Source organism: Atractosteus spatula, chromosome 25, assembly GCF_055471065.1.
Source record: "Atractosteus spatula isolate fAtrSpa1 chromosome 25, fAtrSpa1.hap1, whole genome shotgun sequence".
Taxonomy (NCBI): Eukaryota; Metazoa; Chordata; class Actinopteri; order Semionotiformes; family Lepisosteidae; genus Atractosteus; species Atractosteus spatula.
In genome coordinates, this window is record NC_142730.1 from 7,578,367 (window position 1) to 7,601,039 (window position 22,673).

At 46.2% G+C, this 22,673-nt stretch overlaps 2 protein-coding genes and 1 non-coding gene across 3 annotated transcripts; 1 reads left to right on the forward strand and 2 right to left on the reverse strand.

The window, feature by feature from the left end:
• Positions 1–996: 996 nt before the first annotated feature.
• On the reverse strand, positions 997–8,448 carry ensab (endosulfine alpha b). Its single transcript, XM_088905762.1, has 3 exons — positions 8,223–8,448; positions 4,372–4,494; positions 997–3,133 (listed from the first exon to the last, which is right to left on the reverse strand). Exons 1-3 carry the CDS (start codon positions 8,277–8,279, stop codon positions 2,963–2,965), a joined length of 351 nt encoding a protein of 116 aa, XP_088761888.1. The 5' UTR covers positions 8,280–8,448; the 3' UTR covers positions 997–2,962.
• A 1,745-nt stretch (positions 8,449–10,193) lies between these two features.
• Positions 10,194–21,778, forward strand: hormad1 (HORMA domain containing 1). Its single transcript, XM_088905722.1, has 15 exons — positions 10,194–10,226; positions 11,733–11,877; positions 12,888–12,951; positions 13,206–13,242; positions 14,790–14,810; positions 14,907–14,933; positions 15,119–15,186; positions 15,861–16,015; positions 16,698–16,855; positions 17,833–17,934; positions 18,867–18,936; positions 19,333–19,403; positions 19,503–19,583; positions 20,334–20,396; positions 21,692–21,778. Exons 1-15 carry the CDS (start codon positions 10,194–10,196, stop codon positions 21,776–21,778), a joined length of 1,182 nt encoding a protein of 393 aa, XP_088761848.1.
• On the reverse strand, positions 21,259–21,377 carry LOC148815277 (5S ribosomal RNA). Its single transcript, XR_016086092.1, has one exon. It is a non-coding gene; the product is annotated as a 5S ribosomal RNA (ribosomal RNA).
• Positions 21,779–22,673: the final 895 nt, after the last annotated feature.

Consider the following 22,673-nt stretch of genomic DNA (forward strand, 5'->3'; position numbering starts at 1 on the left):
TAGTGTGTGTGTCGGGGGGCGGGGGGTGGATTTTTAAAGCCGATGTGGGCCCATTCCCGGGGGATAACGGCGGTGTTGATCTATTTGTCAGTTTGGCGCGACGCTCAGGAGGGTCTGACCTCTGCGTCCGGGATGCTGCCCTGAGGTCAGAAGGGGGCGCAGGATCCCAGCAGCCTCTCCAGCGACAAAAAGATAAATAATCGGACAACGATGAAAAAACAGGAAGCAGAGGCTGGGGTGGGCTGCGGCAAGTTGGCAGAGAGCTCCCGATTTTTCCCCAATATGCCCGCCCACCCGCTAAATCCAAACTCTGTGCCAGAGCTCGGCTTTTCCTCTTGGGAAAGTCTACCTAACGGGAACGGAAGATCCAATGATGATCACGCACACACTCCCTCCCGCGATCCAGACCTGAGCCATCATCAGGTCATGCTCTTCCTCGGTCTCAATAACAGGCTCCACAAGACGCTATTCGATTTGGCCATCGGATAATTCCCCCCCCTTCCAACTGGAGCTCATCTCAACGAGTCTTTACTCATAAATTAAAGCCCTCGCTTTGCAGAGTTTCACTCGGGATCTCCTCGTTTCCAAGGGCTTCCCCTTCAGGGAAACGGAAAGCAAGGTGGATTTCTTGGAATGAGACGGGCTGAACCACATCACTGCTGAGGTTCTATATTTAAAGCCGAGACGGGACCAGACGATTTACAAAGAACACCACCATGAGTTCTATCTCACCTGGGTCGGGTCAGCACGTCTCGAGAACCCAAGCTGGGTAAACGCATTAGACTCAAAGGCGTTATCCCCGAAGGGCTTGAAAATGACAGAGCAAACTGATATGTCAACCCAAGCTTAGGATTAGATCTAAGTCAAAACACTGGCGTCTTTTCAAGCCATGTAAATCTTATTAAAAAATGAAAATTCAAAATATAACAGCGCTATGAACTTTCCTTATATATTTAGGTTCTTAAAAACCAGCACAATACATCATCAGAAACCCTCTTTATGTTTTTTTTTTTTTAGCAAAGTCAACTTCCAGGGTGTTGGACAAGACACAAGTCCCCAGAGAGTCAAGCAGTCTTTTGTAGCACAGATGAGACAGGAAAAAGACTCCCCGAACGCTCTCATCCATCAGAACCTTCTGATCCCAACGGACAGCCAGGAAACATGGGGATTAGGGATTCAGGGGGGATGGGGGGGGGGGGAGCAGGAGTTCAGTTAGCAAGGAGTCCCTGACCCAGGACAGAAGATGTGTTGAGTGTGGAGCCACAATCCAGACAGCACGCAGTCCCACTTAACCAGAAGCAGCCAGGGGAGGCAGTGGGGAGAGGGATAACAGCAGCCCAGCACCTTTTCTGGAAAGGCCACCAGCACACTCCGTCCGGGCTCTTCGGATTCACCCCGGGATCAAAGGGTCGCTTCCAGCCGGCCGAGTTTCCAATTCCTTCAGCTCCCATTCTGATCCATTTCCTCTTTGCCCCAGCCCGGCCCCCGGCACGCAGCTCCGTGCGGGAGGCAGCCTGGCAGGAGCCGGAGGAGGAGTGCTGGGGGTTCCCCTTGCCCTGGGCCCACACCAGGCCGCCAGATCGCGGTGCTGCTGTTGTCAGGGGTGCGTGCGGTGGGGGGGGGCACAGGGTGAGGATGGGAAGGTAGGGGAGGTCGAAGGTCGAAGGGGAGGGGGCGTTGCCTTGTCGCTGTTTAAGGCTGTTTACTCCTCTCCAGAAACGGCAGCATTAGGAACAATGCTCTTCCCAGTGGCCCTAGTGACCCCAGTGACCTCCAGAACTGTCCAAACGCCCCTTTTTAAAAAAAACACTTCCGGAGCCCCCTGGGATACGTACTCCTGAGTTACAGAGCCATCAGAGGCCCCTCACCCTCCTCTTCATCAGCCATACACAAGCCTTCGTTCACTAACAGGCACAGAACACCCCCCCCAATTCTGTAACTTCCCTCCTCCAGATCCAAAACAATCAGCTCCCGGGCTCCACGAGCAGACAGGGAAGACAAGACTCCCCTCCTTCAGAAAGTCCCCAAAGCTGGGGGTTAAGAGTTTATTCTCCTTTTCAAGCATTCATTTTTACAAGTCTGGGAGATAAAATCAAATTCTTCTGGGCCTGGCTACATCACCGCGAAAGGAAAAATACTGGACACCACAGTAGTGCGGGGAGGGGGGTATCAAGGATCACATCCTAAAGAAATTTCACTCTGACATCCGGCCAACGTTAGAATCCTGCGAAGGATCCGATCAACAGCTCCCTTGTCGATTCCATAAAAAAAAAGAGCCGCCACTATGCAGGGCTCTCAGGCCTCCCCCGTTCTAAAAGCCCGCGTTTCCCCAACATCCGCCCTCCTCGCTCCCACATCCCTGCCGAGGCTTTTACAAAAACACTTCGCTTGGGGCGGGGAAAAAAAACTACACTGGACGAGAGGAATCAGCCTCCCCCCCCCCCCCCCCCCTGTCCTCCTGTCGAGTCTGGAAAGCAGCTCTTGATCCCCATGCCCCCCCCCCCCACCGTCAGGAGACTAGAACACCCTCCACAGGGATCCTTTCGGCAAATTCGGGAAATATAGTGTTGCTTGATGCCGTAGGGAAGGAGGGGGGGGGATGGTTGGTCAGCCAAGCATGCATTAGTGTGTCGGTCTGGCCTGCCCTCACCAAGGCACCCGGCACCCCAAGACCTGGGGCCTGCTTTCAACATGGAGGCGTCAAGTGAGAGTTTTTGGGGGAGCTGCACTCTTTCTCACCCCATCTTCCCTCCTCTCATCTTCTGCACCACCCCTAAAAACCCAGTGCAGCGCATGCACCTCCAGAGCATGCCCCCCCACCCCCACCACAACGCCCCAGGGAAGCCTGGCAGTGGACAGAGGGAGACGGCGAAGGCAAGGGGGCGAAGAGGGGGGGGGGAGGAGGAGTGTGCTGGGGGGGGGGGGGACAGGGGGAGGGAGGGAGGGAGGGCAGGGGCTCCTGTTAGCCCGCCAGCTTGCTGGTCACCAGCGAAGACTTCCTCTGGGGCAGGTCCTGCGGCGTGGGAATGTGGTCGCCTGTCACCAGGTTCTTGTCCGGCCCGGCCGCCGGCAGCTGCTTGTTCTTCATCTTGGCTTTGGCCATGTTGTAGTCGCCCGAGTCGAAGTACTTTTGCTGGAAAGGCAGGAGGCGGGGGGGGGGGGAGAAAAAAGAATGATGACATTGAAAGGGGGCTGGAGTCTTGGCCTGAAAGCCCAGAAAACAGCAGAATCAGGGGTCCCTGCGGCCCAGGTCCAGTCCTGGAGAGCTGGTGCGTCTTTAGGGTTTCTCTAAGGGTCTATTTACTCTCTGCGGGTCTCCAGAACCAAACTACGAGCTCTGGGTGAGCGGACCTTCACTGTCTTTGCTCCTCGCTTGTGGAACAGCTTCCCCGATCATCTCGGACCAACAGCTTCAACTGAGACCTTCAAAGAGCTTCAGGTCAGCAAGCCTGTCAACTCCCAACACCATGATTATCTGTAGCTTTCCTTCTTAGAAATGTTTTATCCTTAACTTCTCTTTTAGCTTTTTTTTTATTTTGTATGTGAAGCACACTGAGATTAACAGCAATGAAATGCGCGATGTAAGTGAAAATGGATTATTTTAAAGCAGCAGCACCCAAACATCTGGAAACGGGCAATAAACTGGTCCCATTAAGCTGATAACGAGCAAAATTAGGTCTTTAAGAGCGGAGCTGGAATGAAACTGTCCGGACATGTCGGCCCTCTGGGAACAAAGCAGGACCAATCTGTACAGGGGAGGAGGGTACGAATGCCCGCTGCGTAGCATCTTATTCCACTACTGGTGTTTGCAACCCACAGAACCTTTACTAAGGAACCAGAAAAGGGCAACATTTGTTTTGTTTTGTTTTTTTTTTTAAATCAAACTTACAGATCTTAACATGGGGCTTCACAATAAACCAGAACATCAGCCAAGATCCGGCAGCTCGTGAGACGCGAGACAGATCCTGCTGCAGGCATACGGGGGTGTGACGGGCTCCTTTCTTTGTCCATCACGCTTTCCTGTCTGCTTCTTCTCGCCTCTCTTTAAACACACCATCATTTTCCAGGCTCTGTTCTGCGCTTAGCTCCTGGCCACATGCACAAGCAGCTATTGTCCTTCTCCTGCCGCCTCAGCAGCTTCGCCAAAGGCTGAATGGGAGAACGTGTTCGCACGGGAAACGTCAGTGTTACACGAAGTTATGGTGCCCAGGTGCAACGCTGAGGGTATACAGGCCTGGACTGTGCAGGTACCCTGTCTACCAACCTTCTACAGTCTCTTCATAAGAAAGCTGGCACTCACACCCCCCCTCATATACCCCTTTGTTGTATTGATTTCAGGAGGAAGATGGCACTCATACCCCCCTCACTTACCCCTTTCTGTAGTCTCTTCATGAGGAAGTCGGAGCCCCCAGGTTTCTGGCCCAGGTTGGGGTACTTGGCTTTCAGCTTGGCCTCTTCTGCCTTCACTGGGTTGGAGTCCTTCTCCTGCGAATCCTGTACAGCCCAAGAGACACAACCGTGTTAGAGGTCCGCTCGAATTCGTACGGTTCAAGCTCATGCCAGGGGCCGAGAATTTCGACCCACCCGTCTGCCCCAGGCCAGGAGGGCTGCTGCAAGTTCAGCCCCTTGAGTCTCCCTGCAATCCCGAGTGTCAGCTCATTCCTACATCAGGGTCCCATGATATGGCTGGAGGGCCACTCCTTTGCACCAAGAGTGGTGGGAGTGTGGAAAAGCTACTCAGCCTGGCTTCTTTCAAGAAACAGCTGGATGAGACGTTGAGATCACTTACCTATTAACTACTAAAACAAGCTGGATGGGCTTGAAATTAGCCTCCTCTCGTTTGTACCCTTTCATAAATTCTAAGGAGACATCTGCATATTTCTCCATATGCACCCCCAGTAGGGTGTGGCTTTCAGTTTTTAAGCTGAACCCCAGGTCTATGTCCCGATACAGGACCACTCCCCCACCAAGAGCACAGAACTATGGCTTTTAGTGTAGGGGGCTGATCTCCAGGGCTGCAGCTGGAGAATGCAGGAGGAGTGGATCTGAGAGACCTGCAGTTAAGCTCAATTTCTGAACGTCTTGTGTTGGCGTCAAAGCAATGCGGGTTCAATACAGTCTAGGGATGCGCCGATATGGAATTTCTGGGCTGATAGCGCTAATCGATAATTAACAGCTTGTTGTGGCTGATACAGATACCGATAACTGGTAATTACTTCTTCGCATTTTAAAACAAGTTCACACTATAATCCACAGCTGATGTGTAATGAGGGCAAGAAAGCTAAAACTCTGTAATGATTGATCATTGATTAAAAAATTGGTGAAAAAGTTCCACACCACAGACATTTTCACTCTGCAGCAGCTGTACTGGACCCAGTCGAGTGCGTCAGCGCGTGCACATAAAAAAACACTAGTTGCACAAACACAAATAGGGCGCCGCATGATCAGTTTTAATTATCAGCTGTAATTCCAATATAGGAACAATAATAGTAATTAAGTTTTCCTATTTATCAGAGAATATAATCGGCCTCCGATACATCGTGAACCCCTTAGACAGTCTCTTGAGACAGATTGTGTTGGTTCAGCATTGAAGACTCAACCAGTTACAAACAAGGGTTAGAGCACCGAAAATAAGAGAGTACTCTGTCTGCATGAACCTGCTTGTATGCAACTAAAAAAAACCCAGGCCTTTTAGAGAGTGCTTCTCTGACATCTCCCTCCCAACTCGCTTCCTCAGTCAGAGTGTCCCGAGTTGCAGCTATGCTCTTCCAAGAAACAGGGCTGCCTGAGATCCTTAAAAGACCATGTGTAACATTGAGAACAGAAGCACAGATTGTTGTCACTGTTGCTTTACTGCAACTCTGTGTAAAAATAATTTAAAAAAAACCCTAATGAGAGGCTAAAGTCGAGTCTCTGGCCTCAACATTTTGCTCCTATCACCTGCACTGAGATGCACATGACCAGGAATCTGGAGTCACCCCAGTTCAGACCCTGTGCTTGTTCAAGAAATCATTCTGCACTTCCAGAGCAATAACACATCAGAACAGGGGCGTCCAGCTGTGGTCCTGGAGGGCCGGTCCGTGTGTCTGCTCTTCCAGGTCTCTGTAAGGCAGCAGCATCACCAGCTGTGCTGGAAGAAGCTGTTGATCCAGTCCAGTCAGGCCAGTAACCTGCTGCAATGGCTCACCGAGAGCTGAGCTGGAATGAGAACCTGCAGCAGCTCTCCAAGAGCAGGACAGAACACTCTGGCTTTAGAAGCACAGCAGGTCCCAGGTGGGTAAAGTCGGAGCAGATCTGTCCACAGCAGTGATGATGGACTAAATAACATGAAATCGGAGGTGAAAAGTTGCTCTTTACCTCCCCCACCCCCAAAAAAACAATCTCTGGAGGAACCAGTGCAGGGGTGTCCAACCCTGGTCCTGACATCCAGTGAGTCTGTAGGGTTTCTAAGTCTATTTGAAGCACCAGCACCTGCAGAGCTGGGAGAAGCTGTTCACTTGGTCCAATGAAGCCAATAACAAGCTGACTGACCTCATGAAAACTGGAACACAAACATGGACTGGCCCTCCTGGACCAGGACTGCCCACCCTTCACCACGGCGTCGTCAGCACCCCAGACACACTGACTAACACTTTGAAACAGGGTTTTACTTTCTACCGATATTATTTCTTACCACTGTTACTTTGCACCACCACACCTCCGATTTCAAGACATCGATGCACCATGGTCAAATCGAATCCCTTAGAAACCACGCAGCCCCCACCACCCCAGCACACCAACTTTCATATTTCTGACCCCAATCTTCTCTCCCCGTCTGTGTGTCTCATGGAGAGCAAGCTGGGGTCTGTGAAAAGACCAATACCTAATGCAAGAAATTGTATAGGGCCCAATAAAGTGATCTGATCTTATCTAATATTTCTGCTGACAGCAAACGTGAATTCAGCCACCCTAAGTGAGGACGGTTTGAGCTTTGCTGAGGTTCGGGGTGGTGATAACCGGATAACCCTTTCGGCGGACACCACAGCGATGGGGTAGCGTTTTGAGAAGCCTGTCAGCAAAACGACACAGACTGATCCGTCGACTCGCCGGTTTTGTTGAATGTTTCGCCGAGATGTGCTCAACTCCTTCGCAGCTAATCGGGTGACGCCGAAGCAGCAGGAACACAAAAAAAGCGGCCTGTCGTGAGTGTCGTGTATTTCACAGCGTAAGTCACATTTGTATATACAAATTCCCCGACGTCGGCGACTGCAGATGTAATTGTGTGATCGCAATCTGTGTCACAAATGTTTAAGAGCGTTTTCGGTTCGTATTCCGATGCACGGATTGAGAAGTGACGTTTCAGTGCAATGTCCTTTACTTAGGAAGATAAAACGATGGCCTTAGGATCTCTCCTACACATTTTACAACGCCTTAATCACTTTAGTGCGTATAATCCTTTTGCCTATAAAACAGCGATGTTATACAACTACACACACATATATATATATACACACACACTGTATAAGCTTATACAAGCTCTAATTTAGAGGTCAGGTGAGGTTGCTAACAACACTTTCTCAGAAAAGGGTAAGATATTAATAAGTGTCACATGCATCAACAGCAGTCATCAAAAAGCTTGGACCTCGGCTTTGGCACAATAAAATGATGTTTGCACATCTTAGTGAATTCCTCCTCATACGCGTTATAGTTTGTTCTGTCAAGACAAAATGACGCAATTGTAGCAAAGACAATATTGTATATTTTTAGTTTATACGGCTTTCATTCTCCTCTGAACTTTTCTGAATTAGACATAAAGGATTTCGAAAGACCGTCGCCAATTAATATACATATTTAATATATTCTGATCTCCCTAAACCCACTGTTTTTTTTTACTAACACAACCGGAAAGGGTGCCTCGCACCCCAACAACACAATCAGCCAATGGGGTCGCAGAACACGCTTAACCGACAGCAGCAGTAGCCAATTGGGACGGGGAAAGCCCGAGAAAGAAGGTGGGATTTCCGAGTTTAGCCCAAGTGAAAAAAAGGCGTGTGGAAGCTGTCGATCACGAAATTTCCAGAAGAAAAAGTGCTTCAAACTGTTAAATACTTGCACTGACGACAGTTTAAGAAGACCATTAAAAATATTATAGACGACTGTGATGCATAAACGCCTCTAACCCTTGCGAATGCAAAAAGACAAGGGATGTTTGGATATATCCTGTACCATGAAAAATATCCTACCTGTTTTTCTTCGCCAGATTCCAACTGTGTCTCTGATTCTTGGTTTTCTGACGACATTTTTTTCTTACTCTGTATAAAAAATATAACACACCTTTTCTTCGTCTGCAGGAAAAAAAATAAATAAAAGGGACTTGAAAGAATTCCCCCTTCTCTCTCTCCTCAACCCAATTCGCTTCTGCACAAATTTTCTATTCAGTCCAAAATGGCGAATGACAACGGTGACATCATCGTCGGGATCGCCAGCTTTGTGAAAGACAGGCACGGTAGCCAATGAGAGGGGGAGTTACCCCGCCAGATGTCGATGGAGAGCCAATGGAAGGCCAGAATAAGAGGGTTCTTGGGATGATTGACACTAGTCCAGCCAATGGCGACAAAGGAAAAATTGAACGACACTGAAACGGCTCTCCTCTGCGAACTTGAAATTGCTTTACACAGATTAAGGGTGCGCAAGGGTTATGGTGAATATGTGGGGTGTTACTTAACGGAATTAGCAAACAGGTTTATCAAAACGATTAACCTAACCCAGTCGGATGTCTAATGGGTTTAATTAAAAAAACAGGTCACAGTTATCGCATATTAAATACGAATGTCAAACAAGGCTACAACTGGCTAAGCATCTTTCCCATGAACCAAACTGTAGGTAGGAGTTAAAATTAATGAACACGAATTATTTCATTTCGAGTGGGATTGCTCAAACCAATACCTGTAATAATTCAGCAGGTCCGATTAATTTGCGTGACGCGTCTGGACGAGAAAGGATTTAAAAAATAATGAACCACTCTGTGATTATGGAACCTTTTAAAAAAGTAACTATTCAGTTATTAAAATTAATTTTAATAGCCTGAATAGGGGGAAACAGTTAGACTATAATTTACTTTGACGTTTCTAACCCCCTTGGCACAATTCATATGATAGGAGAATTACAAGAAGGCATTTGGATATATTTTCAATCACTGATACTGCTAGTCACCGATTTCTTTGCAGAACAAAATGGGATATAGAAAGTTAATACCATTAAAAAACTCGTAATTGGTGAGATAGGATGGAATTATTTTCTCCTTCGCAGATAATGTATTCCTATAGATAAATATAGTCCAGTGTTCTATAGATTATATGAATTATTAGATTCTATGAAGTACCGTGCTGTACAGTATTGCACGTGAGAGGGGTCTCCGGTGACGTCATTTCCGTTCGCGACCCTTACGTTTGGCGGGAAGCGCGAGTGAGTGCGAGGGCCGGAGCCAGCTCGCGATCTCGGGCGGGGAGTAGTTACCGCATCTTGTAGGAGAAGAAAAACTTTTTTTTAAGGGTATGGCCATGACATGTTTTACAGAAAAAGTGCGAATTCTAAATACCTTTCGGGTTTCAAGATGTATCGCTCAAAATGTAGATGTTATATAATATGGCGATGATGTACAGTAGATGTTATGTAATGTTGCCATCCGCCCGTACCCATTTTACAGTTACGTTAGATTGTTATATTGACCTAGTTTTAAATTCATTAACAGGTGTGATTTACGTCTTTTAGAATGTATAGTCTTCCACCATAAAGCCTCAAATCGGTATACATAAAGGGAGAGAGAAATGACATGACAGCATTTCAGCTGCGGTTTCCCCCTTGTGTTTTACCGAGGCACTTGACACGGTTAAAAGGCGATTAAAGTGATTTCTCGAAGTGACGCGGGGGGTTAGGAGGGTGAAGGCGCAGCAGTGCCGCTGCGTGTTTTTTTTAAATTAACGGACTTTTAAATTAATGGACTTTTTTAAGAGCGTGTTTCCTTTGGCGGGGGCTAACCAGGCGGGTCGGGACCGAGGTTAGCAGGCCGTCCACAGACGAGAGAGGGCGATCGGCTCAGTGCATCTCTTTCCCTGGTTTCACTCAAACCTTTTTTTGGGGGTGATTGCCTTGGGATTTAACTGCATTCACCCCGGTTCTCGGCTTTTTCAGGGAGACGGTGTCGTCCTGTCGCCATGGCAACGGCTCAGCTGCAGAAGACGGCCGCGGTAAAGTTTGGGGACTGTGATTTATTATTAATATATATATTTTTTTAAATCTAGACATCTTTTGTATTTGGCTATCACAATATAAATCGTTGGAAAATTTCTGAGATTTTGATATCGATAGTGATATTTTAAAGAATGTTTTTCACGCGTTTCTTCAGTCTGTTCGTGTCAGAAGGATTTTGTTTCTTTCGTTTTCTGACCAGTTCGTGTCGAGTGCTGTAGAAATCTGTTGGCTGTTGAAATGATGATTGGTTGAAGCACACGCCTGGCTTATTACCGATTTGTTCAGTTCGTGCTTTCGTCCAGAGCGACCTCACTTTGTTCCCGTTTCTAGGTCTGGACGGTTTTATAGGATCATTCTAAGCAGGGGTACATCATGTGGTCCCTGAAACCATAACTGAGTTATGAGCAACACTGCTGCACCACTTTAAAAGACCCTGCATTTAATAATCACAAATTCTGCACTTGAAATTCTAACAGCCAAAGGCCAAGAGACCAGTGGCTTTCAGAATCAAGCCAAAATAATTGTACTGTGGTGAGTGAAGTGTTGCATGTCTCAGTTTTTTTGGGGACCAAACTTTAATTTACGTCCCATCGCTTTATAGAAATTGAGGATACACTTCTCTCCTTTAATAATTAATTTGATCCCTACTATTAATATTATTATAATTATAAAGAAGTGTGCAGTATAATGTATACAAGAAATCCTTTGTTCCCTGTGCAGTTTCTATATTAAATGTAGCAAAGTTACTGTTTCCTCTATGGAGGTATCAGATTAGTGTAATAATAGTGTGAGTTGTATTTACAGTATATGTATTGTTGCATGTCTAAGACTATTGTTTCTTTTTAATGTGTTTATTGTATGTTGAGAGAGATTTGTTTTTTGTTGTGTTGTATGGTGATGCCAATGACAAGCCCCCCACCCCCTCTTTTGGATGGACAGTAAAGTTATATGTTATTATTTCTTTGAATCCCTTATCGGAGATGGCTTAAATTCAAAGCAATCAATGAAAACAGCAGTTAATATGTAAATGCATTTAGGCAAGGTAGGTGCTGTAATTTGAAGCACTGATTGGTTCAGAATTCAACCTGGTTTCCACGGTGATAAAAGAGCAGAGAGGACAAACCCCCCCCCGATGGGACACCAGTCCATTCCAGTGTCTTTCCGCATTCATACAGCTGGTTGGCTGTACAGCACATTGCACTGGAGCCACTGGGGTAAAGCATCTTTCTCAAGGTATGACAGTGGGTGTCATAGCAGGGACTCGAACCCGCAACCCACCAGTCACGAGTCTAGATGTGCCGCCCCCCAAAAATGTATACAGAAGATCATAAACTAAAAGAAATGAATCATCGGTTCGGTCTGACTTAATAAACTAGCCCAAACAATATGATACAAGGGACAGGAGTTAGTGTAGTATTGGGCTGAATCTTGTTGTACGGAAAGAGGAGCTGCGATCGGGAAACAGACTGTGGAACAGCTTGTCGTGTGCTGGCACCCCGCAGGTCTCCCAGGTGTTCCCCACTGTGGTGTCCAGTGAGCAGCAGTCTCTGGCGCTGGTCAAGAAGCTGATGGCCATCGCCGTGTCCTGCATCACCTACCTGCGGGGACTCTTTCCGGAGAGAGCCTACGGCACCAAATACGTCGAAGGTAAAAGTGCCCGGAGCAGGTCTATTTGCTGGGATGTGAAAGCGAGGGACAGCTCTTGACCCACGGGAAACGAATTGTTCGACTGCAGCACCGCAGGGAGAAGCGAGATTCTGTTAGGCCAAAATCAAGCGCCCAAGTGCTTTTCGAGAAATAGCAAGAGGGATTGAAAGTTTGATGTTGTTCCAGGACCAGAGCTTTTTCAAATGATTAACCTAGCAAATATTTTTAAGACCGTGTACTTCTTTATGAGTCCAGGATCGCAATGATTAAAAATGCAAATACTTTGTTCCGATGAATGTCTGAGGACCAGTGAATAGCGTGTAAAATAAACCGTAGGGCATGTGACAGTGGAACTGATATTGTAAGAACAGGTGACGCGTCTTATCTGCGGTTTGTTTATGGTACATCACGTCTGTTTTCATTGTGCAGATAGGCCTGTTTAATAATAAGCAGGTCTTAAGAGGAAGTATGAAGAAGCAGTTGTGTTTTTCATCGTTTCAGCCTTTTGAGACAACACTTCATGGCCTCTCTCTTGTATTAAAAAATAATCCAGCAATGTTTCGGAATCACACGAAATTCACATACTGCAGCATGACCTAACACAGTATGATTTCATCTCCAGTTTTTTTTTAACAGCATCAAATGTGTAAAAAAAAAAGCAACTTTTGGTTACCTTGAATGTGTTATGGTTTCAACCTAATGAAGTTTTGTTTTTTTTGGCCTGTGACTCATTAACATCCTGTTCGCTTTCCTAATCCAGTGCAGTTATTTTTGAAAGGCTGTTGGAAGATGAATCCCATGACGTGAGGCCTTTTACAAAGTACCTTTGATTAAACATGTAGTCTGTTGTCTTTGGTGCTTGTATGGCTCCCTGCTGTGTGATTTTACAGCCCACAGTCACCTCTCTCCCAGTCCTAACTACACTGTCGTGGGAGTAATGAAGAAGGCCGTTAGCTTTCTGTTGATTGCTCTTGGCCTCATTTTATTTTCTCCTGTCTGCTGTCTCTTAGATCAGTGTTTCAAGATCCTGAAGGAAGACAGGAGCTGCCCGGGATCAACCCAGGTTGTGAAATGGTCAGTGACTGTGCCGAATCGCCAGCGTTGTTTCTCAGTTTGTTGTTTGTTCAGTCCCCTCCCGATCCTGGCCCACGCGCGCAAAAAAATACGCCTGACGATAGCACAGAGTCTTACTTCAGCTCTTCTGCTCCTCGGTGGCAACTAAAATAAACAGCGGCGCTTTGGGAAGCATCGATGTGTCAGTTTTAGTGTGTGGGAGGCACAAAGGATGCAAAATAACTTTTGTGATTGAAGGTTTTATTTCTTCACAGGATGCAGGGATGCTATGATGCTCTCCAGAAAAGATACGTAAGTGTGCTAGGACTATAATTTACTGCTCTCATTTTATGATATTCTAAAACTCCTATGGCAGTACAGTAGTGAGCATTGCTGCCTCACCGCCCTGTGGCCCTGGGTTCAATTCCAGACCCGGGGTGCTGTCTGTGTGGAGTCTGCATGTTATCTTCATGTTTGCGTGGGTGTCCTCCCAAGCGCTCCGGTTTCCTCCCACCGTCCGACATACAACATACTACACCGTCCAATGTACTAGTGCGTTAATTGACTTCTGGGAAAATTGGCTCTGGTGTGAGTGTGTTTGCGTCTGCCCTACTATGGACTGGTGTCCCATCCTGGGTGTGCCCTGCTGGAGGGTTGAGCAGTTCTGCTATGCCGCTGGCTCAGCGAGTTTCTCCCTCAGAATAGTTACTGAATCTCCTCATCCTCCATCCACTGTTTGAGATGGAAGGCAAGACTTCTGTTGCCTGTAACTCAGCTGCTGCAGAGTACTTGGTACTCACTAAGTTCCCTTTCATGCACGCGGCTGCTAATTGAGTTTTTGTTTTTAAAGTATCTAATCTTGGAATTGGTGTTAATATCCAGGCCTGTTCTGGAGGAGCTTTGCAATCCATGCTGCGGTTTAGAATATTTGGTTGTATTGACCTGCACGGTGCAGCCGTTTCCTTGTGGAGAAGAGCAGCCTCAGTGCTTCAGTGCATTAACCCAACACAGCAGTCGTGTCTCCCTGATACAGCCTCGCTCACAAGGGATCCTAGCTCGCCTCTTCACTTCCACTCTTTCCTCAGTTTAAAACCACGGGCGATGTAGAAAAATTAGCTTCTGCTCCAGTTAATGTGTTGGGGGAGGGGTGGCCTTTTTAACACCCAGGGACTGAGCTGCTCCCTACTCAATTAAAGTTGTCCTCAATTTTATCTGTGGGCTTCGTAATTGTTAATGTTTGGGGATGAGGCCCTTTTTCTATAGAGAATACAAGAGGTACTTCTCAGATGCATGAAGGTGAATTTCTGTTTCAGTGTAGTATTTTGGGAATATCATTTTATCAATATCATAAATATATGGGAAACCTTGTTCGGGTACTTTGTAAAAGAGAGCCCAAGACATTTAGTAATAATTCCTTACACTTATATAGTGCTTTTCTAGACACTCCACTCAAAGCACTTTACGGGTAATGGGGACTCCCCTCCACCACCACCAATGTGTAGCCCCACCTGGATGATTCTAAAGCTCAGTTTCTTCTCAAATTAAGCTGTGTTAGTGACAGGCGTAGTTGTTATGAGAGAAGGTCCTCATAATTTGCATTAGGTTTAACTTCTGACAGAGCTGAAGACATTTAAGACTTTGTTATGGCAGTGTACTTATCTTTGACTTATTCTTTAGCCAGTATCAGTGTTAGAAGTATCAGTGTTACAGAACATTACTGAATGTTGTGCTACTGGTTTCTCCAGATTTGTGTGTAGAAACCATTTGAGAAGTGTTTGAATTTCCTTTGTGTAATATAATATATTTTAACTCAACTTGTTTTGACTTAGCTTAAAGTTTTATTTTTTGTCATTTTTCAGTTGCGAATGGTTGTTCTCTCAGTAAGTATGAACCGTCTATGAAATGCAATTTTGTTTCTTTCACCATTTTGAACCAAAGTTTGCAAAATGCATTCAACATCTACCTTTCTTCCCCAGATCTTTGCCGATAAAGACAGCCCTGAGGTATAAGAAGCACTTTATTTCCAATTCATTTATATGAACTTCTATTTTCTACAGCATATTTTAAGTTAATCTACTCTTATGGCAGAAGCAGTTCGTTAGCAAGTGTTAGAGTTAGTTAATCTCTGCAACAGCTCAGCCAGATTCTGTTATCTGTTTTTATAAGATGGCACCTATTTCATTTCCAGACAGTGACAGAGTGCTATCAGTTTAAAATCAAATACGACAGGGAGGGACCACAGCTGGATTTTGGAAGGTAGGTTTTAACACTGACAGAGATATGGTGGCAGCCAGTACCAAAGTGCTGGGTGGCTTACAAGAAGTTAAGGGCCTCTGAATGGCTCAAATGGTAAAGGCACTCAGAGCTGAGCGCCACGGTTCAGATTGTGCGCCATATGTATAGTTGGCCCATGACTGGGATTCTCCCATTATCGATGTACAGGTGAGATTGGCTTTAGTGAGCCACATTCCTGTCCGCTTAGAGTGCAGTGACATCAGTGAGAGACAAGCCCACTCTCCCAATCATTATGAGCTCTCCTGTAAGCCACTGGAGCCCGCAGGGTGTCAAAGAGCACTTGTCTGCATCCGGACCTTTCCTGCAGGAATCGTTTCGTTCCTGTTTGGTACAGGAGCTGAAGCTGTAAAAGTGACGAAGTCTTGCACAAACTCATGATACCAAATTGATTGAGCATAAAATAGAAAAGAACTGGGTGATACCAAAAATTGTTAAAAAGAACTGAATAAAAAAGGTTTCTCAAATGTTTTTTTTTTTGGCCCTGTTACATACATTGATCATTAGTCACGTTTATACTCCTTAAATCCATAACGCCTAAAGAGCTATTTCTTAAAAGCGGAGGGAGATCGTTACACCAGTGACGTCGGCGTCGCCCGGGTAGCTAGCGATTCCTTTCCTCTCGATGTGTTTTGCAGCAGCACCAAGCGGAGCGAGCTGAAGCTGTCCTGTAGTGGCAATACGAAGGCGGCGAGCATCCTCCTCATTCGCCGGCTGTACGTGCTGATGCAGCACCTGGGGCCGCTCCCGAGCGACGTCTGCCTGAACATGAAGCTCTACTACTACGACGAAGGTCATTTCCCCACCGGGAGCCGGCTCACCCCCGTTGACCCGTCCTTGGAAAAACGCCCCTTAAATAAGGGCGGTCCATAGACGCTCCACTCATATCCATCCAGCCATTTTCTAACCCCTTCTTCCAATTCAGGGTTTCGGGGGAGAAGGAGACTATCCCAGCTAACAACAGGTGCAAAGGCAGGGTACACCCTGGGCAGGACGCCAGTCCATCACAGCGCGCACACACACAGACGCACGCATAGGCACACTCACACCAGGGCCAGTTGTTTACAGAAGCCAATTAACCCACCAGCATTTCTTTGGAGTGTGGGAGGAAACCGGAACACCCAGAGGAAACCTACATGCTGAGAACATACAGACTCCACACAGAACAAGCAGTGCTTTCTGTTAAACACCCTGTTAGCTGAGAGCACTTTGTAATGTTAGCAGCCTGAGGAGCTACCTGTGTTTATGAGAGGAGAAAGCTGATAGGCCCGCTGAGTTGGCTTCTGTGTTTATAAATCTATTTGAACTGCTGTGGCTCTTGTGTCATAAACAATCTCAGTGTTTAATTTTCCCTTACTTTGATCTTCGTGAACCTCATAAATTATACACTGCAGCTATTGTCATTCACACTGCCACCGGTAAAAAACTGCTTCTTTCTTTATATTTATGTCTGTATGCTCCCCTCCCACCTTCAGTGACTCCACAGGACTACCAGCCCCCTGGGTTCAAGGAAGGGGTCAGCACCAGCATGCTGTTCGAGGGGACGCCTGTGCACCTGACAGTGGGGGAGGTGGTCACCCCCTTCCACGCGCTGAAGCTGAAGGTGACCACAGAGAAGGACCGGCTGGAGCAGGTGTGGCATCGATGCAGCGTACCTGCAACACGTGAAGATAATCCCACAATGCCCTGCTTTCTAGAGTGGTTCCCTGTAGATTCCCCACATAAGACGTTACGTAAGAAGATAAGAAAGCTTACACTCGAGAGGATGCCATTCAGTCCTTTTGATACGATAGTTTATCTACAGTTTACAGTTTTCTCCCCAGGGGAGAAATTCAGTTGCCAACACATCTCATAGACAAACAGTAAATGCTTCATTGCTCATTTGGTTGCTAGTAGCAACCAATACCTGGTAGGATTTTAAAGTTAATGTATTTGTTAAAATAACTGCTGCATTGCTGTACTTTGTGTTGGATACAGTTACATAAAGCCTCGCAACATTGTGCTTGTGCTCACACAAAGGACACTTAACTCATTGGAGTTTTCTATTAAAAGGAAAAGAGCCTCTTTCACCTAGATCAGGAGGGACAACCAGGGGACTTGATTAAAAAATTTGGAGCTCTGACAGGCTTTGGCAAAGTCAAACCAGAGAAATAGGGTAGAAGGAGGAATGCATTTAGGCCTGAAAACATTTTTTTCTACAATTGATTTTGATGGTCAGGAACTTTCTGATTGGCTGATTAGCTTGTAATTATGATCTTTTTGGCATCCAGTAGGAAATGCTTACAGTATGTCTTTACATTATAAATGGGCGGAGGGTGGCACTGTGGCTAAGGATCTGCACCTGTGGCTGGAAGGTTGCCGGTTCAAATCCCGTGGCTGGCGGAGGAATCCTACTCTGTTGGGCCCCTGAGCAAGGCCCTTAACCCCCAACTGCTCCAGGGGTGCCGTATAAATGGCTGACCCTGCGCTCTGACCCCCAGCTTCTCTCTCCCTGTCCCTGACACCTGTGCGTCTCATGGAGGGCAAGCTGTGGGGAGCGTGGAGTCTCTTGCGCTGGTCTGCTGGTCTTTCTGTGTCTGTAGCTCTGAGGGCTGTGTTCTTTGCACAAAGGTGGGCCTGGAAGAGGGTGTTACTGAGAAGGAGAGGCAGGTTTTGGAGCTGGACCATGGGGAAATGGAGGAAACGCAGGAGAGCAGCATGAACATTGTCCAGGTGGGAGACGCAGCCTGCTTCCCTAAGGGGCTCCCTTTTCACAATCCACTACAAGTCAGTTTAGGGTCTACAGTAACTGAACGCGAAAGCACTACAGTACAAAGCACTAAGATTACTATCTAAACACTGAATTTAAAATGGACATCTTTCTGATATTGAATTCTTCACTTATTTTGTATCGTTTTGTGATGTGCAAGTATTCTCTACTGACATTGTATGACAAATTAGCTTTAGATTTCTAAATCTGAAAATTAAAGACTAAATACAAATTTGCTTAGAAAAATTTACAAAATGAATAGCATTCAACAACATATCACCCTTTAAAATGCAGTGTTTTTAATAGATCCCAAAATCTGCAAAGATTGATCCTGCTTTGAGTAAAACAGTCTCAGATTTTGAATTGCCAGTTATTCTTATCTACCCACCTGATCTGGAATAGCCAAATGGGGGGGGTTCCTAGTCTGCCCAAGGCATGTTTAAGAGGGATGTAACATAAAATAAATATCAGAAATGGTAGGAATAGGGGTACTGTAACAGGCAGCAGCATTTGGAGTGTCAAAATTGAGTTAGGCCACCAGAGGGCGGCATAAAGACACTAAAAACAGAGAAAATTAATCATATAAATTTCCATGAGGTCAGTAGGGGAATTGGCTTCATCTGTTGGGAAGCCAGTTCCCCTGCATAAGGCCAACTGGGAACAACAAAGGAGAAAGGGGAGCAAGTGACGGACCAGAATCAGGCTAGAATGGTAGTTTACATCAGGGCGGGTCCAAGGTCCTAATTCCCCTTATAAAGACGGGGGTTAGCCCAAGATCTAAGTGCACAGATCATCCACTCCTTGCTGGCAGGACTAGGGGAATCTGTCACGGGTACATAGAGTTGTGAAGGTCTTTCCAAAAAAAGCCCGCCTTTTCATTTCTCTGTTCATGCAGGAGCAACAGCCCATGAAAGCAGACACAAACGAAAAAGACTGTAACGAGAACACTGTTGCCGAAGATTCAGGTACAGCCAGCTGTTCTGATTCAGGTGGGGTTAGTTCCCCGGGGAATGATCAGCAAGGAGTATTTCTGGGATTCATGATGCGGTGTCTCGCTTTCCTGCTTCTGAACATCAGACCTCCTGGTTGTGGGGGCAGAAGACAAATCTGCGACCAACACTAGAAATCATTAAGACGGAGACTCTCAAACTTTCAAATGAATCTTGCCAAGAGGCTGTGATAAAATGACTCAATATCTGTAGTTTTGGCATTAAAACTGAATGCAGGAATACGCTTCTTTCATTATGGGCTGGGTTAAACTGGATAAAACCTGAAAAACAGCCCCACTGATTATGAAGCGAGCTGTAGAACTAAGCAGTAAAATTTGTGGTTTACCTTTGAATATCATTCTCATCTTTAAGATGCAAGACAGGCCTGCCAGCAGGATCTCAGAATCTTTGAAGGGGGACTGGACAGCTCCCAGCACTCGCAGGTGATGTGAGCCCTCTTCTCTAAATGTCGCACTCCAGAGGGCTTCTCTGCGACAGCAGGAGATGCCAACTTCGGACGTTGTTTTCTTGTTCGTTTTCAGATGGATTCTCTTGTGAGACAGACTTCTGACCTGGAAATGAGTGTCAGCAGAACCAGGAGTGGGCGGATGAGGCAGATCCCGGTAAGAGCAGGGTTTAACTCTGTGAGTTTCTCATGCAGTATGTATATCAGCTGGAGCTCTCTGGCACTCACCAGTGGTCAACATTTCCCATAAACATCACCGACCTACAGCCTTGTGAAGAGAGGAGTTGCCAAAGCAGTTAAAAAAAGCTGGATTATTCACATTTGGTTTATTTGACAAGAAGCAGAAAGATGAATCAACAATGTACCAGGATGACTCAGTTGAGAATAATTCCTCATTAATGTCAACACAGACAAGAGTCTCTTGTAGCTGTAGAACAAGTGAACAATATCCGTGTTTTCGTAGGTACAGATGCAGTCAGTCCTGTGACTAACAGCATACCTATGAGTGAATTGGTTTGATTTTAACTTCTGCTGTAGCTTGTTCCAGTCGTTAGCAGCGACAAACGAAAACTAACAGTGACTGAGAACGATCGCATTCCTGGGGACAACTATGGTAATAAAATTACTTAAATTGTGAAACAAACGATATTGACTCCATTAGGAACAATGAGCTGAAAGGGACCTTAAAACTGGTCTCTACTTCATGATCCTCACAGAGCTCCTTACCCTACAAAAGCTATCCTGGTGCCGAGCGTGGAAGTATTGTTCAGATAATTTACTAAATTATTTCCAAATTCTAGGCGTGAAGATGGACTTAATACCCCTTGCTCTGCATCATTAGTTTTTGTCTGGCCAGAGTTGCATAGCCAAGTTTAGTGCCTGAACGAGCCTGTTCCTCTCTCTGCAGCAGCCGGATCAGAGGAAGAGGGGAGCAGAGCCTTGTGGCAAAAGCAGGAGCAGCAACAAGTCGGTGAGGTTCAGGGCACAGACACCCCAATACGCCCCCACATAACACAGCTCCGCCCCTCCACTGGCAGGCCAGACCTCTTTCTGCCCCACTGCCAGACGTCTTCAGAGAAACACTGTACTACACCCCGATCTAGACATCGGAGAATGAACCTGCAGTTTACAGTTTTCAACTTTAGAGAATTAAGATGCAGTATTATCATATCACTCAGATGTAGAATTCAGAACAACAAGGTGCCTGGTATATCGTACCACATCATTTTAAGAGTTGGGTGACTGAGCTAAGTGTGAGTGTGAGAATTTGTGCGACACCCAGGAGGTTCTGTAAAAGGTATTTGTTGCACAGGCTCAGGTTTCAGCACTTTTAACGCTACCTCTTGCGTCCGGCCGTGGGAGTCTTGCTGGTGATTGAGTTTTCCAATATGAGCTCTGCTGCTCCTTCAGAGCTTTGTTCATCAGCCGCAGAGATGTCACAAAGTATTTATGTACCTGGTGAGAGATCTTTGCTTTCCAGGACACGCTTATCATGTAATTTGATTACATCACTCGTGGGCATTTATCTATTTTTTAGGTTTGAGAGTTACACTATATTGAAAGCAATGACAAGGTCGGGAAATAACTGAGATGAGCAGCAGAAAAACATCCATGCAGAAATCTTGCAGTTCATATCTCCATTAAATGGAATTATATACAATAATCATATAATAGAATTACTTACATTTATGGAGATTTTATTTCTGTGTGGCTTTGTGATTGCTGCTGCTGCAAAAAAAAAATGCACGCTATCGTACAGTATAAGACCATATCGTTATTATACCAGATAAATACTGGGGAATTGGCGCCTCCTTGTGGATATCGGCGAGAAAAGCTTACAGCACCTGGTATTCCCAGGCGGTCTCCCATCCAAGTACTAACCAGGCCCGACCCTGCTTAGCTTCCGAGATCAGACGAGATCGGGCGTGTTCAGGGTGGTGTGGCCGTAAGCGAGTAACACTGCTAGCTGTAGGTCTCTTATTTTTCATCTCAAAGTGATTGTTTGAAGGCCTTAAAGTTTCAAATTTCTAAACAATCCACAATGTACAGGCAGATGACAAAAATGTATTGACAGAAAAATTAGTAAATTATTTTTTAAATACGATTTAAAACCATGAGTCCCATCAGAAGAACAATTCAGTAACTGTAAACACACAGGCACTTTAGTGGGCTCCGTTCAGCTTGAAAGAAATGAACATTTGTTCTTTGCCAAAACAAGAGAAATCGCGCTGTCGCAGTGCTGGACCGGTGTCGCTTCGCCGGCAGGTGTCGCTGTTCGAGATCCCCTGCAGTCAGGACGAGGCCCCGGCGCCCAAGCGGCGCAAGTTCAGCGAGCCGAAGGACCGCTTCTGACCGGGCAGCGCGGACGCCCCTGTCGGCTCAGTGCCTGAACTTCACAGACGAGTCCAGGAGCTACGGCTGACTTTCGACAGACTGGACCGACACGGCCTTGCGAACGTGTTTTTTATTATCCGTTTTTTTGCCGAGTAAAAAATTCCTTTTCAATGATGGCCTAGAGTTTTTGTACTGCGGTATTTTCTTTTTTTGTATCTTAAGATTTAAAAACTTTGTAAATGAGGATCAGACCATTAATGCATTCTCACAAAATGTGGCATCTGTTGTTTTTAATCTGTTGATTCACGTTCTGCAGTAGCTGTTAGCAGTTCATACTTTTAAGTCACGATCTTCTGCGTCTTTCTGTTGTCGTCACCTTCGCTCTATGGTGACGAGTTGAATGACTTGGGCAAATATTTACATGTGTGTGTAGCAGGGCCCGGCAGCCCGATCTATTGTTGTATCTTATTAACAGTAAAAAGATCGTAAAAAACATACAGTTTAATTTGTCCAGTGTTCTAACGCTTACTCTGATCTGCTGCTTTGGCAACCTGAATGGCAGCATGTTAGCAGCTATATCACTCTGTAACTCACAACTGGCAACCCACTGAAACTCAGTAGGTATGAGCGTGGTCAGTACCTGGAGGGGAGACTTGGGGGGGGGGGGGGAAACTAAGGGTGCTGCTGGAAGAGGTGTTAGTGGGGCCGACAGGGGCGCTCACCCTGCGGTCCATGGGGGTCCTAATGCCCCAGTATAGTGACGGGGACACGATACTGTAAACAGGGGCCATCCTTCGGATGAGACATAAAACCGAGGTCCTGACTCTCTGTGGTTATTTAAAAATCCCAGGGTGTTTCTCAAAAAGAGTAGGGGTGTTAAGTCGGTGTCCTGGCCAAATTTCCCATTGGCCCT

What these genes read in the sequence shown, in the direction of transcription:
- ensab (XM_088905762.1), bottom strand. Translation starts at nt 8,279, where the DNA reads ATGTCGTCAGAAAACCAAGAATCAGAGACACAGTTGGAATCTGGCGAA. An exon ending in AATCTGGCGAAGAAAAACAG is followed by an intron (nt 4,495 to 8,222) that starts GTAGGATATTTT and finishes TGGGCTGTACAG; the next exon opens with GATTCGCAGGAGAAGGACTC. An exon ending in TGAAGAGACTACAGAAAGGG is followed by an intron (nt 3,134 to 4,371) that starts GTAAGTGAGGGG and finishes CTGCCTTTCCAG; the next exon opens with CAAAAGTACTTCGACTCGGG.
- hormad1 (XM_088905722.1), top strand. Translation starts at nt 10,194, where the DNA reads ATGGCAACGGCTCAGCTGCAGAAGACGGCCGCG. An exon ending in CCGATAAAGACAGCCCTGAG is followed by an intron (nt 14,934 to 15,118) that starts GTATAAGAAGCA and finishes TTTCATTTCCAG; the next exon opens with ACAGTGACAGAGTGCTATCA. An exon ending in AGAAGGACCGGCTGGAGCAG is followed by an intron (nt 16,856 to 17,832) that starts GTGTGGCATCGA and finishes CTTTGCACAAAG; the next exon opens with GTGGGCCTGGAAGAGGGTGT.